The sequence below is a fragment of the Drosophila melanogaster genome, chromosome X, assembly GCF_000001215.4.
Source record: "Drosophila melanogaster chromosome X".
NCBI lineage: Eukaryota > Metazoa > Arthropoda > Insecta > Diptera > Drosophilidae > Drosophila > Drosophila melanogaster.
The window spans coordinates 3,244,901-3,260,983 of NC_004354.4; the positions used below are offsets into that span (position 1 = coordinate 3,244,901).

At 39.7% G+C, this 16,083-nt stretch overlaps 3 protein-coding genes across 12 annotated transcripts in view; 2 read left to right on the forward strand and 1 right to left on the reverse strand.

The window, feature by feature from the left end:
* The window catches only part of dnc (dunce), a 167,328-nt gene that overhangs the window by 68,461 nt on the left and 82,784 nt on the right, over positions 1-16,083 (forward strand). For 4 of the 10 annotated variants that reach the window (NM_166959.2, NM_001272274.1, NM_166963.2 and 1 more), the window contains 2 exons: positions 173-1,295; positions 1,395-1,785. In NM_166959.2, coding sequence (NP_726846.1) covers positions 173-1,295; positions 1,395-1,785 — 1,514 coding nt within the window. Of the gene's footprint in view, positions 1-172; positions 1,296-1,394; positions 1,786-11,167; positions 11,312-11,386; positions 11,418-13,710; positions 13,979-16,083 lie in introns of those variants that run through there. The other 6 variants (NM_166968.3, NM_166961.2, NM_166964.2 and 3 more) reach the window with 3 other exon arrangements.
* Pig1 (Pre-intermoult gene 1) lies at positions 3,700-4,389 on the reverse strand. The gene has a single exon (NM_057329.4). It carries the CDS (start codon positions 4,331-4,333, stop codon positions 3,815-3,817), a length of 519 nt encoding a protein of 172 aa, NP_476677.2. The 5' UTR covers positions 4,334-4,389; the 3' UTR covers positions 3,700-3,814.
* Sgs4 (Salivary gland secretion 4) lies at positions 5,189-6,140 on the forward strand. The gene has a single exon (NM_057369.4). It carries the CDS (start codon positions 5,214-5,216, stop codon positions 6,075-6,077), a length of 864 nt encoding a protein of 287 aa, NP_476717.4. The 5' UTR covers positions 5,189-5,213; the 3' UTR covers positions 6,078-6,140.

The window sequence follows — 16,083 nt, forward strand, 5'->3', positions numbered from 1 at the left end:
TCAATTTTTAAACTTTGGTTCTTGCCAAGAAATATACAATAGAACACGTTTAAAGGCCAAATCATGTGTAGATGAAGAATTGTATATTTTGTGACTAAACCACTCTTGAATATGATAGAAAAAAAAAGGAAATTTATATTGATATAAGTATTTGGTTTCTCTGCATTTTTAGCATCGCGGCAGTGGCAGTAGCAACGGCACCGGAAACGGAAGCGGGACCGGAAACGGCCAGGGATTAGGTGGCAGCTGCAGTGCCAACGGCCTGGCAGCCACTGGCGGCGTTGGAGGGGGCGGTGGGAGTGGCAGCGGCGGCGGTGGGTGTGGCAGCGGGAGTGGCAGTGGGAGTGGCAAGCGGAAATCAAAGGCAAGAACAAAGTGCTTCGGTGGCACAGTGTTTCGGTGTTGCCTCCCTTGTCGCGGGGGCGGCTCCGCAGCCCCCGCCACAAGTCCGCCCCAAACACCAGCCCAGACGCCGGACGAGCTCAAGGTCATTCCGGAGGATTGTAATCTGGAAAAGTCCGCGGAGCAAAAGCGCGACTTACTGGAGCGGAACAACAAGGAGGACGATCTGCTGAACCGCACCGTATCCGGATCTGAGCTGGATCTATACGGCGGCGCCGGCGGCGGTACGAAAAAGCATTCGCTGGCAGACACCATCGATACATCGGTGACCACCCCGATTTCCCTAAAGACCCTGATCAACGACGTCGACGAGGAGCTGGACCAGCAACTGAGTGCGGCGGATATAGCGGCCGCCAGTTTGGCCAGCGGTCTGGTTGCCCGCCGAGCGGAACCAGAAACACTGAGCGACGCCAGTGTCTCACCCACCGCGGTGGTGCAGCAGCAGCAGCAGCAGCAGCAGCAGCTGCAGCAACCACTCTTGCAATCACAACCACATTTTGTGCCCAGCAGCGGCAATATCCTTAGCCAGGTCACCCTGTACAGCGGCAGCAATCCCTCGACAAATCCCTGCCAGAGTGCAGTGCAGAATCAAGGCCAAAACTCCAATCCCAATCCCAATCAGAATCCAAACACAAATCCGAACCAGAATCAACAGCGTTGCAGTTGCCAGCCGCAGACTTCCCCATTGCCGCATATCAAAGAGGAGGAGGAATCCGATCAGGCCAACTTTAAACACCAGACGAGCCTGAAGGAGCATCAGCCTCTCCCGCCACCGATCACCATAGCCACTGGCTACTGCGGCAGCTGCGAGAGCGTTCATCACTCATCCGCAACCTCGTCTTCGGCGGGCACAGTACCTCCGGGGGGTCAGCAAACTCAGGAGTATATTGCCGGTAGGTTGGTTGCATTCAATTAAGATGCAAATATTCAAATATATTTACCAATATATGTATATCCGTGATTAATGTTTATATTGTTTTTATTGCCGATAGGTACCTCTTCGACGCCCTCGCCGCGCATCAAACTAAAGTTCCGCAAGCCGCACAAGTCCTGCTGGTCGCGAATCGTCCTTGCGCCCATTGGATCGGCGGGTGGCTCCTCATCGGCCACCACTGTCATTGGCAGCAATTCGAACGAGACTTTGGCCTCCAGCAGCACCACCGGCGGCACCGCCACCACCACCCAGAACAGCAGCAGCGTTAGCGTTGCCGCACACCACCGGCTAACCTCGTCGTCGGCCTCCGCCCTCGCCACCTCGCACCCCAGCAACTCGCAGCTGCTGCCCACCAGCAAGATGCAGGCGGAGCAGGGATCCATCGGTGACCTGCAGAAGTACCATAGTCGGTATCTCAAGAATCGTCGCCATACTCTGGCCAATGTTCGGTGAGTTCTGATCCTTATATGTGAATATGATATACCCAATTGAATTCGTTTTCATGTCTGAATATAATATATAATGAATATAATATAATTATATATGAATATAATGACACAGGTTTTACCACAAGTTTATTTTGGTGATTTTTCGATTGAAAATCCCATTTAAAATCTCATAGGTTTTCTTTTTCCGATTTTCCGACTATGAATGGTCAGTATTTATGCCATAATTTTATTAAAAATTGACCAAATATAAAATCTTATACCTCGGCTGATTCGGTATCAAATTTCCAAACTTTTGGCATTCAAAATTAAAAATTTTAATTTTTTTAAATTTTTTGCAAATTTTGTCGATGTTACCCCTTACAAAAAATGCGAAAATTTGGCCAAAAATTTATTTCACAAAATCCGCTAGAAAGTCATAGAGATAGTTAAAATTGGTAATAAGTAGTATAAATTGGTAATTCGCTTTGCTTTTTGACCATTTTTAGTCAAGTTATGCTTAAAAACCCAGCCTAAATATTGAATATTTTGGACAGAATTTTTTCAAGCTTAAAATTAATGAGGATCTTTAGATTTCGGCTACAGTGGTCCAAAAGAGGATTTTTTTTTCGGGTAAAAAAAAAACTAGTGTGTAAAGGATATTCTATAGTTTTCGATATTATCTATCTTCTTAGCAATATGATTTGATTATGATTGATATGATTGCATACTCGCGTATGATTTAAATTCTGCGTGCACATTTTTTACATTCTCGTGCGAATGAAATAGTAATAGAATTAAAAACTAGAAAGCTACTTTCAACTATCACGCATTTTATATACGCCCAGCCCTTTGAAGCTCTTAATCAGCGCAATTAAAATACAATGGAAACTTTTCGAACGGGGGAATATACAAAACAGTTGGCCTTCAAGTGGGTCGACAGCAAAGTGAATTAGAGCAAAAGCCGCAAAAATAAAAAAAAAAATTAAATTTTGGCGCGCTTGGAGAGCAAAGCCCGACTAATTATTTTACTGTTTCGCAATGTTTGTACAACTGTTTGCTTAAATTAACGTATCAAAACCCCAACGTGACCCATGGCGTCATACAAACCGACTAGTGGCAACCAATTTTAAGCGGACCAACTTAAAAGTTAGGCCAATGAAGTCGGCCAATTAGCGACTTACAATGAAATCAATTTGCAGTTAGTCAACTTAATCGAATTAGAAAAGTTAAAGTGACAGAAACTTTGAGTTACCGCAGGAAGTTGGCCAACGGAGAAAAGCTGTTGATTTTCATTTTCCCCGGACCAAAGTGTGCGTGCGTGCGTGTGTGTGTGTGCCTGTGTCTGTGTGTGTGTGTGTGTGTGTGTGTCAGTTGGGCCTGAATAACTTATATAGCCTGGATAATTGAGTAGATTGTGAACGGTTTGAAAGCTCCAGCTTGAAAGCCAGCCATCGATAAGTCATCGACACCTGTTGAGATTTTGACAGGCATTTTCCTCCACACCAACGCACACCAACGCACACCACACCACACCACTACACACAGCACATTGTTGTAAAAATATTGTTGCCTAGTTTGCAGCACATTCAATGTGCATTGTGTCCATAATATTTTGTGATTTCAAATTGAAGCTCGTCGATGGGCACCTATTGTTCTCGTTTAGAGTGTAACACATATTTGTTTTGGTTTTGTTATGTCTGCTTTTGTTGAAAAGTGCTTGTCCATTGGAAATAATGCCTGTATTGTTACACTTCAAATGTATGTATCTCTTTAATATGTGAGAGCATAGTCTTTAAATAGTCATCAGCATTTTTTGTCTCAAATTTTTCGTGTTTACCCACACGAATTGGTCATGCAGATTGCATTTGTTAATTTCAACCGAATGGGGTTTCCTCGGAATTTTTTCGATCACCAAAAAAAAAATACAGTGTTTTTCGTGTGTGTGTTTTCGAATCAGACCAATGCACCAATCAATTATTGAATCATGAACAAAAAAAATATTTATTATGCATATAGTCCACATGTAGTTGTTGTTTCAACCATTTTCGCTCTAACCACGCCTCCTGGAATTGTTGTTCCTGCGCCTGTTGTTGTTGTTGGATGCCTTCTTTTTATTGTTGTTGTTGGACGCCCTCCTTTTGCGATTGTTGTTGCTGTTGGCCCTCTTCTTGTTGTTGTTGTTATTGTTGGCCTTCTTCCTATTGTTGCTAGCTCTCTTCTTGTTATTGTTAGCCTTCTTCCTATTGGCCCTCTTTTTAACAACTGGAGCTGTAGTAGGTGTATCATAATCCGTATCGGATCCAGAATCAGTATCATCATCGGAACCATCGTCCACATCGGAACTACTGCCAGAAGCATCATCTGAGGAACCGGAACTGTTCGTGGCACTGGACTCCGTGGTTGAGGTTACTATCGATCCGGATGCGGTTGTATTCTCATCGGAATCGGCGGATGAATCCGAATCGGCGGATGAATCCGAATCGGCATCCGAGTCCGTATCGGCACTCACAACCAGGGTAACGAAAAGCCCCAGGCACACAAAAAGCAACCATAACTTTGTCAACTTCATTTCGACACTATATTCTATTTGACTCTGAGGGATCCGATAATGCTATGTCGCAATTTATAGTAAAAGCTCCAGACCACGTTTTATTTACCCAAGCGAAGGCCAAAATTAAGTCAAATATCAAATCTCTCAGAACAAAAAAAAAATGGTTGAAAACAATAGAGCTGGTGATTGGTCTCCGCGATGACGGCAATTGGTTGGAAAAATGTGTATCTAATTGGCAAATGACAGGGTAACTGGAATGATCCTAGTTGAGTCTTGTCTATGTCTAACCATCGCCACAAGTAATAAAATTTGTTTACCTTAGTAAACGATTTGAGCAAAACTATTTGATTTGCTCACACAACTAGTACACGCAATTTTTCCACAACTCGATTCAGTCAAAAAAAAATAAATAAATAATAAACAAAATAATAAACAAAACCACGATCAATATGGAAGACTGCAACAGCTGCGGTTAAGTAAACTAAAGCTGGTGCTCGAGATAAGTTGGTTTAAGCCAACCCGCCGGTCCAAAAATGGAAAACATACCTTTCTATTCTGTAAATATTTGTGAAAGACAAGTTCGAGGCACCCGCACTGTCCTACACTTCACGAACATATTAATAATAATTTTTGATTCCATATATATTGAATTTAATATTAAAATCATTAAACAAATGGGCTTTAATTACAATGCGCAAACAATTTCAACAAGTTTATCATGATTCAGCATACCCTTAGCTGAATTATATTTGTATATCGCTTACTTTTAGTTTCTTCATTTTAAACCGTAGAAATTGTTATTTTTTTGTTGAGTGTATCTTAAATTGTTCGATGTGTCGATGGCAAAATGCAGTGGGTATATAAAGCGCATCACGCGGTATTGAATTCCAAAGTCAAGATGCGCTTGGAGTTGTTGGTTGTGTTATTGGTGGGGCTGGCTGCACTTGCCCCGTCAGGTTCTACATGCTGTAAAACTGAACCACCGAGATGCGAAACCGAACCACCGAGATGCGAAACCGAACCGCCAAGATGCGAAACCGAACCACCAAGATGCGAAACCACGCCACCCACATGCAAAACTGAGCCACCCACATGCAAAACTGAGCCACCCACATGCAGAACTGAGCCACCCACATGCAAAACTGAGCCACCCACATGCAGAACTGAGCCAGCCACATGCAAAACTGAGCCACCCACATGCAGAACTGAGCCACCCACATGCAAAACTGAGCCACCCACATGCAGAACTGAGCCACCCACATGCAGAACTGAGCCACCCACATGCAAAACTGAGCCACCCACATGCAGAACTGAGCCACCCACATGCAAAGCTGAGCCACCCACATGCAGAACTGAGCCACCCACATGCAAAACTGAGCCACCCAGTGAAAAGCACTGCACGAAACGCATCAAGCGACACCGCACAAAAAGAACCAAGCGATCGAAATCCACCAAAAAGATAGTACATCATCATAACCGTCCAGGAACGACACCAGAATCGGGATGTGGCTGTGGATCGAAAAACGAATCGGGCGGTGGAGGAAGCGGATGTATTTTGAAGGACCTGCTAACACCGAAGTGCCCCGATTCCAAATCGAAGTCTCAAGCTTCGTGCAAGCCTGCACCCAAGTGTAAATCCGACCCGAAACCGAAAGCCGCATCGAAAGCCACATCTAAGCCAAAGCCAAAGGCGTGTGATTCAGGCAAGAAGAACACCACCAAGAAACCGCGGAAGACTCAGCCACAAAAAGGTGGTTGCTAAACAGCAAACTTGACTCAAATGTCGTTGAATATGAATAAAATCACTTTTTTTTTTTTGAATATTATATTATTTGAATATATTATTATTGATTTCACTAGAAATGGAATGTGTCACTTAAAGCGAATCGCCATTTCCTTAGTGTCTGATATTTTCTGCTTTATTGTGCGAATCCGCTGGCCATTTCTACTTTCAGGGTTTCCAGAGCCAGAGTTGCACCTGAAATTCTTTTGTTCGGCTCACTTAACGGGATTTGGGGTCATGTAATTTATTTCCAGACCACTAAACACAAATTACACATGCAATTGTCGCTGTCCAAACTCCCTGAATGCTGACAATCCCACAGATCCTGTGGCACCACATTCACATCGCGTGCGTTAATGTTGCCCATCAACGAGAGCACATATCTGCGTCTCTTTTAGTGCCGTTGCTGGGCCTCTCTTTCGCACCCATTGTCTTCGCATTTTGCACGCCATTTTGTGTGACCACAGCGGAAATGAACTTGCTGACAATGCAGTCAAAGATACACAAAGGAAATTTCATTTGAAGGCGATTACAAGTGTGTTGAAAAAACTAATCTAAAACATTTGTTATTTTTAATTTATCTGTTTTTATAAATTTAATCGACGATATTTGAATGTCTGCGAGTCTGTTCGAAGGAAGTTTAAGGAAGCTCTGATCCATTTTGTTCAGTGTATTAGCCCATCCATATGTGTGCTTGTATGCACTTTGTGTGTGTACTAGTGAGTGGAAAGTGGTGTATTAATTTATCACGGTAGAACCCTTGAGGTGACTCGTACTCAATCATTCCATGCGAATTCAAAAGTACACATTTTTAATTCTATTAAAATCGTGACTCTCTTGCAAAAGTTACAAGAAAATCTGCCAGTATAACCTGCGTCCTTCTTTCAACTTTCAAATGTCTGTTCGTTTTTTTTTTTTTTTTTGTAGGGTTGCGTTCGTGCGAATTATGTCAATTGGGATGCAATGGTTCGAAAGTACATAATGACTTGGCATTTTGCCAAGAGCCCCCAATTGCATAAATGTGCATAAATTTTCCCCATTTTAATTGCTTCCATTTGATGGGAAATTCTTCTATTACAATTTGATTTACATAATCTTCCCCGATGGCAATCAACTGTTGCGCGCACAACCCTATGCGCCCCAAACCCCAAAGCTCCAAGCATGCATTATCCAACTCTTTTGTGACATTATGGGTATTGGGTTCGGGTTTTGAATTGGTATTGGGATCGAGAATGAAAATGGGAATAGGGATGGATGGGGTCTCTCGCAATAATTCACGCCTGAGTGGAGCTGCGCTGTTGCTAGTCATTGAACTTCAGGGAAATGTGGGCACATGGGTGTTGGGTTAATATTATTTATAAATAAGGGAGAAGCCTCGAGCCTGGCCATCCTGAAATAGCTCACAATTAATCAATAAGCAAGCAGCTCTTGAGTGCTGGTCATTTTTCGGCAATTGAACCGAAATTTCGGAATTGAATCGTATTAATAGGGAAAATCTGAAAAAATTGCCAAATAATTTGGTTGAAATATAGTGGCATTATGTTAGAACTGCATTAAAAGCCATAAAAGGAGTTAATTTAAATGTATAAACACATTGGAATTTAATTTTAAAGCTAAAGCTAAGCTCAATAATTTACAAATAACCCGCACAACCTTTGCCGCTAAACTGAATTCGTATTGAACATCAAGTATACGCCATGTTGCAGCTTTAAAATGTGCACAAAAAAAAAGCTTTGGCATAAAAGCAACGACGCAAGTTGTTGGAAAGCTTGATAAATAGGTGCTTTCGAATATTCAACATTATAAAAGCACAACTTTCACGCGAAATAAGCTTTCACCATGACCCGGTGCTTGTAGCAATTAATTCAACCCGTAAGAAGCTCGTGAGCTTTTATGCTGCTTTTCAACTAGCCAAATATATCCTGTGATCCCCTGGCGATTCCCGAGAATCGGAAGTAAGTTGCCCTTGACATTTGCCGTATACTTAAGCTCAGCACAATCCCTGCACTTGACATCTTTGGCTGCAATAAGACATATCTAAAGACCCCTAGGTTCCTTTCTTAACCTTCGACCACGAAGCCTGTCAGGAAAATAGAATCTTGCCTGGAAATTGTAAACAGTTGTGTTCGAGTTATTAGGAATAGCAGATGAGATGGCAAATATTTAATATGTAAATATTAAACAATGTTCTCGCATTTCCTACAGTTATTTTTTTTTTATTCAATATGAATCTATTATGCTTTAATCTGAATCAAATATATATATAAATTGATAATTTTGATGCAGTCGTTTGTTTTCAATACATTATATTTGATTCAGATCTAATACTTCAGTCACTGCTGTGCCGACTGCCCACACTCGGTCTCGACCAAAGGTTACTCACAGGAAGTGTGGGATATTTAACTCCGTTTGTGCCCACTTTTTGAGTGGACAGTCAGCACTGCGGTTGTCAGCTGCCAGGTAACTTGGCTAGTACAGGATATTGTGGTCGGTAACGCCTCCTTTCAAGATATATTTTATGCAAAATCAGTTCAAGTTCAAGTTTAACTCAACAGTAGCCGTGCATTTTGTGTAAACGGAGAAAGTGCTCTGGCGTCAATAGCCGGAAATTGTTGCTGCTCATGTTTTATGTTAATCTGCAGCACAATTATACTGAAAATCTTCTTCAAGTTTACCCCTTAAGCAGTAAGCCCGCACTTCAAATACATCGGAAAGGTTTACTTACAAAAGCATTCTGAATGAAAATTCTGTTTGCTTATCAGTTTCATTTTTTCTAAAAAAAAAAAATTATAAGAGTTTTCAGGATTTCCAAGTAAAAGTCAGTGCTTTTCATATGAATATATCATTCATGACTCAATTATCTAACATTTCTATTTGTTTATCCTCATCTTACACACATACGTAAAGACGTCTGAGGATGAAGAGAATATATTTTTCGTATTCCATATGAATTTCTTAAGAAATAATGTGCCTTACACCGCCAAGTGAATTAATAACCATTATTTTCTTTCCTTTCTTCCAGGTGAGTTCTCCATGTTTTGACAGTATTTTAATATCTATAATGCGCTGTATAAATCGTAAGTAAGGTAAATTACAAATAGTTGTCACATCTGCGTAAACAATTTATTGCAATTTGAAGAGCTAGCTCATGTTTAATTCATTTACTGTAAGAAACAGTCTGATGTGGTTATGCTCTATAGGTTGGGCATTAACTATGTACATACTTACCAATCAAGGCTGTCCTTTATCGAGCATATAGCACTTTTAATTTACCAAAAAAAAAAAAAGAGGACATTTGCCGTGTTCATCGGGGACTCGGTGGCTCTGCTTTAATTTTTACCCCAACTCTTTTATTTTTTTTTTTTTCTTCTCCTCCTTTCCATGTGCATCGCACAACTGTCAGTCCGTCAATAATTGAGGGCGGCGAGGGATAATGCCGGCAAATAGGCGTGGATGGGGTTAAAGGTCCTTTCTCGACATGTTCAATCAATTTAACTGGCATTTTCTATCGCGAATACTTATACTTATATGCAACGTTGCATATAACTAACGTATAAAAGAAAGCAATTATAACAAAAATGTTTCATTTTGCTGCGGCTGCAAAAACTAAATAATGCATCGTTTCTCGCTTGAAACATAACTAAGCCAATCAAAAGAAGTGCAATTGCAATCAATGAAGATGAAGCGAATCGGACAAGTTATGCATATAAAGCAGATCCGTGCAAGTTTTCACTGAGTGGTATACACCGAACATTTTTTGGCATATTGACGTCTCAGGTATTTGCCAAAAAAAAAAAACTGTTTCTTTTATATTGTTTGTCTGGTGATAAATGGTTTTCTCAAATATTGCTGTTGTTCGATGTGCAAGAGAAACTATAAAATTCGTTAGACAACTGCAATGTTTTCGAAGTTGAAAACTAATTTTCTTTCAATACGATCGAAAATTATGAATTACTTAGTGTTTATGTTAAATATCACAATACTCTTGCATAATCGCACAAGTTAGCTTAAGTTCATTACGAAACTTTGCCCAACTGGCCAAGTTAATTGCCATTAAACAAAACGAAACACTTGCACAAACTCAATTGGAAATGGAAATAAAAGAAATGAAAAGGAACCAGAGCCAACAAAGAAGGCAAACAAACTGCATAACTTTAACTCCATAATGGTAGGTGGAAAATTGTTGGCGGAAGTGGGCCAGTAGCTGTGACAAGCACACACTTTCAATTTCATTCCAAATGGCTTGCAAGTGTATTATTTGATTTTAGATTCTCTGCTGCGGCTGCGGCTAAATGTTTGCTAATTTCGTTAATCATACGCCATGTTGCCCATCTTCACAAAGGGAAGCAAAGCGAAGCGAAGGCTTACGTCCATTGTTGTCTGCCGATACTCGGGGGGAATCCTTGCCATGGTTAGGCATTCGGAGGCAGCTAGCTTTCCATCAAAAACACGAATCCTATCACCATTTGCAGTTTCGGCCGTATTTCTAGCCTTTGTTACCACATTTTTTTTCGACTTTTCCGTGAGATTTGAAAGCCCAGCCGGCGAACATGTTAGCCATGTTAATTCATTGCCAACATGTTGGCTCGGTCCCGGGCTATTTGAACTGGCACAGTGTGGCAAGGCATACAAAACTAAAGGCACATAAAATATTAAAAAAAAAAAAGGTTGAAAAAGAAGTGAAAAAGAAACTCTCATTTTATATGTGCAATATCCTTATATTTGGTAGATTCATTTAAATTTTAGCATTAAAAAGTTCAAGAAAGATTTAAAAGATTGCAATATCGATTTAATCTTGTGTTTTAAGCTATATTTCGTAATATTTTCGTTTTGGCCCCACTACTTCGCTGATTTTTATTTGTTTAATTGCCCTTACAAATTGCCTGCCAATTTTTGGCCACCAAATCGGTGGTTAATGTTTCCCGCTCTTGTCCGCAACAAGTTTGAATCGAACCACCATCGTGTTTGGTGGTGCGTTGGTGCGCGGTGTTTCGTGCCGCAACCGATTGCCAGTCGGAAGCGGCTTATCGCGTCGCCAGCTGCCAGTTGCGAATCAGACCTCTGAGCAGCAACAACAGCACAGCGGCAGTAGCAACAACGCAGTAACAGAAGCAGTAGCAGCAGCAACAGCAGCAGCAACAGCAACAGCAACATCACTGTGGCAACCGCAACAGCACAGCAGCAGCAACATCAGCACGTGTGCGTGCCCCAAAGTGCGTTTCCATTGCAAAAGCAGTCTTTTCTGTTTGTTTTCTTTTTTTTTTACAAGTGTTACTACTTTTTGTTAGTGTGCGCAACGACGAAAGTGCTCGAGAAATCGTAAGAATAAATACAAAATAATTGCGAAAATAATGGCTTTTGCCACACAAAAAAAAAAAAAAAAAAATAGTACACGCAAATCAAAGTGCACAACTGTTAAGTGAAGTGAAGTGATCGCCGTAGAAACACTTGAGACTCGGACTATAACTAAACCAGAATGCTTGCTGCAGGGCCAACCCGCCATAAAACCTTAAAAGGTAGCAAATAAAAAAAGTACGGGGGCGTCGAGTTTGTCAAAGCCAGATCAAGAATAGCCAAATGACAAAATGCCATAAATAGCACACCGACATATGTATGAAAATAAGAAATGAAATTAATCGCTTTTCAAGATAGTTATCATCGGTTTCCTATAAGCGATTCGCTGATTATTTCAAATTTGTTGTTAAAAAAAAAAAAAAAAAAAAAAAGAAGTGCTCGGTGATTAACGAACGATGCTTGAGGGGCAAAGAGAGGAAAGGCTTTCCCTTAGGGAGATTTCGAGATCAAAGGGTGAGGTGGATGGGAAGAGAATAAGAAATTGGGTGAAAGAAAAGCGATTAGCAGAGATTTTCCAACACGGAAATGCAAAATCGTTATGCTTTTGTTGAATATTTAAATTCATATCAAAACACTTCATTTATGAATCACAATTCGCTAACGATAAGGATATATTTGCACAAAATATTATATAACTTAACTGTCTATAGAACCAAAATAACTTTTACAATTGAATAAATGCGTTTTAAGGGTAACATTGTTTATATTTAAATATAATTTAAACGAAAGTTCAACTCTTTGATCCCCTTAAAATTCGATCAAAAGTTTCGATGACTCAAACACAAATCACAATTGCTAAAAAGCAAATAAAAGACAAGAAACTAGTCAAAGTTTTCATATCACTTGCTATCGTTCGCAAAACAGCAACAACAATTAGCGTAATAAACGCATAAACTCTATAAAAAATGTGTCGAATTTCGATTTTAGACCCGGATACCAAAGAGGGTGAAATCCAAAGGGGGAAAGACATACATATATTAACTAAGAAGTCCACTTCTGGTAGCTTCTGTGTGTCGTTTCTCTTTCGTTTGTTTTATATTATTAATATATTTTTGTTTTTCCTCTTTATTATTTTTCACTTACTTTGCCCTCACTTAGTCAGCCAAATGAAATGCGAAATGCGGCCGTCTGTCTAAGAATTTTTGGCAGCAATCAAAATTATTAGTCGTCGTCCATATAGAAAGCACCCCGATGGCAACAACAGTGCCACACAATGGGCTATGAAAATTAACACATTTTGACGAACTTATGTGCGGCTGGCAAAACAATTTAAAAATGTGTCTTTTCTTGCCCGCGACTAAGAAAATAAGAAAACTAAATGGGACAACTGAAAATTGAACGAATTCGCAGTGCCCTTCTATTCGATAAAAGAAAATTGCTGTAAAAAATAATAAACTCTTCTAACTATAATACTTTTTAATAATTGAAATATAAATATTAAACTGAACACAGAGCGTTTCTGTCAGTTGCCTCAATTCAATTCTCCTCCCAAGAGAATTTCGAAAAAGAAAGTTCCTTGCTAATCCAGTAGAGAAGTCAAGTTGCCCCAAGCCAAGCCAATGCCGGAAAGGAAAAAGAAAACCAAAAAAAAAAAAAAAAAAAAATAAATAAATAAATGAAAACAGACAGGGAGCCAGAGGAATTCGTCAAAATTGAAATGCTTGTGAGTCTGCTGTCTAAGTGCTCGTCTCGCATAATTAACGCATTCCCTGGTGCAATAAATGGTGTACGGCAATGAGGTATCTGGTATCTTGAATCTCGAAGATATATATCTGAGCTTTTGTGGATGTGGATGTGGATGAGAATGAGGATGTGCTTGAGGATGGGGATGGGAATGGGGGGATGGGGGAATGTGGGAATGGGGATGGGGGTCACATAATCATCATGTTAGCTGGGCTTAAAATTCATTTCGCTGGCAACAAAATAGCGGCGAACACAAGACCGAAAACACAGAACTTATTTATAAAACTGAGCAGTCGAGTGGATGAATATGCCGCTCCTTCTGCCCGCTCCCGTACTTTATTTATTTATTTATTTTTTTTTTGCGTTTGAGCCCTGAAACGAACGGAACGATAAAAATAAACCAAAAAATAAAACCAAACTGCGGACGAGACAAAACTGTATTTCACCCAAAAAAAAAAAAAAAAAAAAAAGAGGAAAACACGCAAAAACACGAAAAGTCGCAAAGGTGTAAAATACACATATATTGAAAATGTTGAATTTCCCTTTTGTTTGCATTGCGCGTTAATTTCCACAGCAGCAGAGAGATAAATACATAAAACGCCGAGAAATTCAAGAGAAAAGCAAGAAAAAAGTTAAGGCTAAAAAGCAATTAAAACAAATTGTGCCGTAAGTCAAGTCGGTGGGCTTACAGCCCAGTCCCCCGCAAATAAAAGAAAAAATAAAAAAAAAAATAAAAAAAAAAATAGAAAGAAACAAAGAAAACTGTAAGAAAAAAAGAACAGAAATACACGAGTAACCACCGCAGGATCCGCAGGACAACGTACCCACCGATCCCAAAAAAGGTAATCTGAAGTTATTAAGCTAATATTTCATAACAAAAAAAAAAAAAAAAACTAATCTTGCCTCATTGCCGCATACTTTTGGTTCCCCAAAAACCCAGATATATAAACCCATATATATGCACATATATGTATGTATATTCCCTTTGAAGCGTATACATTATTTTGCAGTCGATTGCATTTGATTCGATTTGTGGTTCAAATTTTGCGCTACAAACAAAACAATTGTTATTCAAATATTAGTCGTATTCGCAGTTTGTAGGCAGAGTAGAAGAATACATATGTACTATCTGTACTGTAATTAATAGATGTAATTTTTTTCTGAATATTCAATTTTCACATAAAAATTGCCACTATAAAAAACATAATTAACTTATTTGTTTGAAAGCACACCTAGTGTTTTTCGCACAACTGTGCGAATGCCGGCGGAATATTGTTTTTGGCAGGCTTCATTGGTTTTTGGCCACAGAATTTGCACGAATTGAATGCGTATTTAAATACAAATATGGTTTGACTTTTTCACTAAAAATTTCTTTTGGGCAAAGCCAACAACACAAAGCCAAAACTTGTTGAGCACGCGTTTATTTATTTATTTTCTCAAGAGTGGACCTGGGCATATTAAATGCAATTCATCGGATTAGTTGCAGCTGCGAATTTTCACAGAAGCTCTTGCCAATTAATTCAACATACTATATAGTATCCTTCTCAGTAATTCATAATTAATGGCGGCGATTTTTGCACATTTCTTTGTGATTTCAGCGGGTTGCAATTTGCTGCTGGAAATATCAGTGGGTTACAAAATCAAATGGTTTACATGGTTTTTTGGGGTTATTTAAAATCATACTTCAAGTGTAAATTGTGTTTCATAATCCGTATAGTAATGAATATTCGTTTTAGGTCGGGGGTCAGCAGAATATTAAATACATAAATGGGAAAAATGCATTCAAAACAAATGTAGCTAAATGTTAAATGTAAATAATAACTAATCAATTAGTCTTAGGCCAGGTGTTTATTTCGCTCGCTTAAATCGATCATTATTTATGGTTAGATTAATTAATGTTTATTGCCAAATTGTAGCATATAATAATCAAACTGCAAAAGAGAGCTGTAATTAATTTTTGTTAAATTTCCCTACGAATTCCGGATTCAACAAAATAATGCCTTTGTCCTGCACTATTTAATTAAGCATTTATGCCATATGACCAGTTCATCAATATTAACGCTCATCTGCCTTTGGGCCAAACGCCAGACTCGATTTTAATTGGCCGAATATATACTGCTCATTCGCATTCGAATGGATCCACTCGTCTGAATGTGCCACTCAATTGTTGGGCTCTTGAGGCACACCATTTTGTTGCCACGCCCCCATGCAATGGGAACCGCATCGCCGCCCCCTGCAGGCCTATCTGAGAAATGCATCTGCAGCAGTGTCTGCCATTCGAGGATGAAGAGATGAAGAGATTGAATCGTGCACCGAACATTTCGGAAAGAGTTTGCCATCTCAGGTGCTTCCTTTTGTCCAAAAAGTATTAGTATATTAGCAAGTCACATCCTTTGATCATTTGGGTCCATTTGGGTTTTGTTAATAAAGATAAAGATACAATACTGTTGGGAATTGCAAAAAAAATTTAGAATAAGCGAACACTTTCGACAGCGAATGTGTTTCGCATCGCCTATTTGAAATATCTCACTTGCTGATTGGCGTAGCTTATTTTTAATTCTTGCCATTGCCGCGGCCAGCGGCTATTTTATTCAAAATTAATCACGAAACAGAAATAAGAAATGTTTCATAATGGATCGGTGTGGATAGGTGCTTGAATGGATGGGGGTGGTCGCTGGCCAGTCGATAAGATAAGCCCAAATGCGATAGAGAACCGACGACTTAAGGCCTGAAGTAGGTATTCCGGGGACAAGAGCTCTACAAGCCCCAAAAAAAAAACAAATATATATAAATAAAAAAAAAAAACGAGAATTATACAATTCAAACAGTAAAAGATAACACAGAAGTTTATTCGAGCGTGTGACATAACCGGGTGTCCACTGTAGTTCGATCAAAAACTGATTGACGTGTGCCCGTTTCCCTGGCGACATTGCGACTGCGAAAACCA

Excerpts from the sequence above, each read along its gene's own strand:
- Pig1 (NM_057329.4), bottom strand. The coding sequence starts at position 4,333 with ATGAAGTTGACAAAGTTATGGTTGCTTTTTGTGTGCCTGGGGCTTTTC.
- Sgs4 (NM_057369.4), top strand. The coding sequence starts at position 5,214 with ATGCGCTTGGAGTTGTTGGTTGTGTTATTGGTGGGGCTGGCTGCACTT.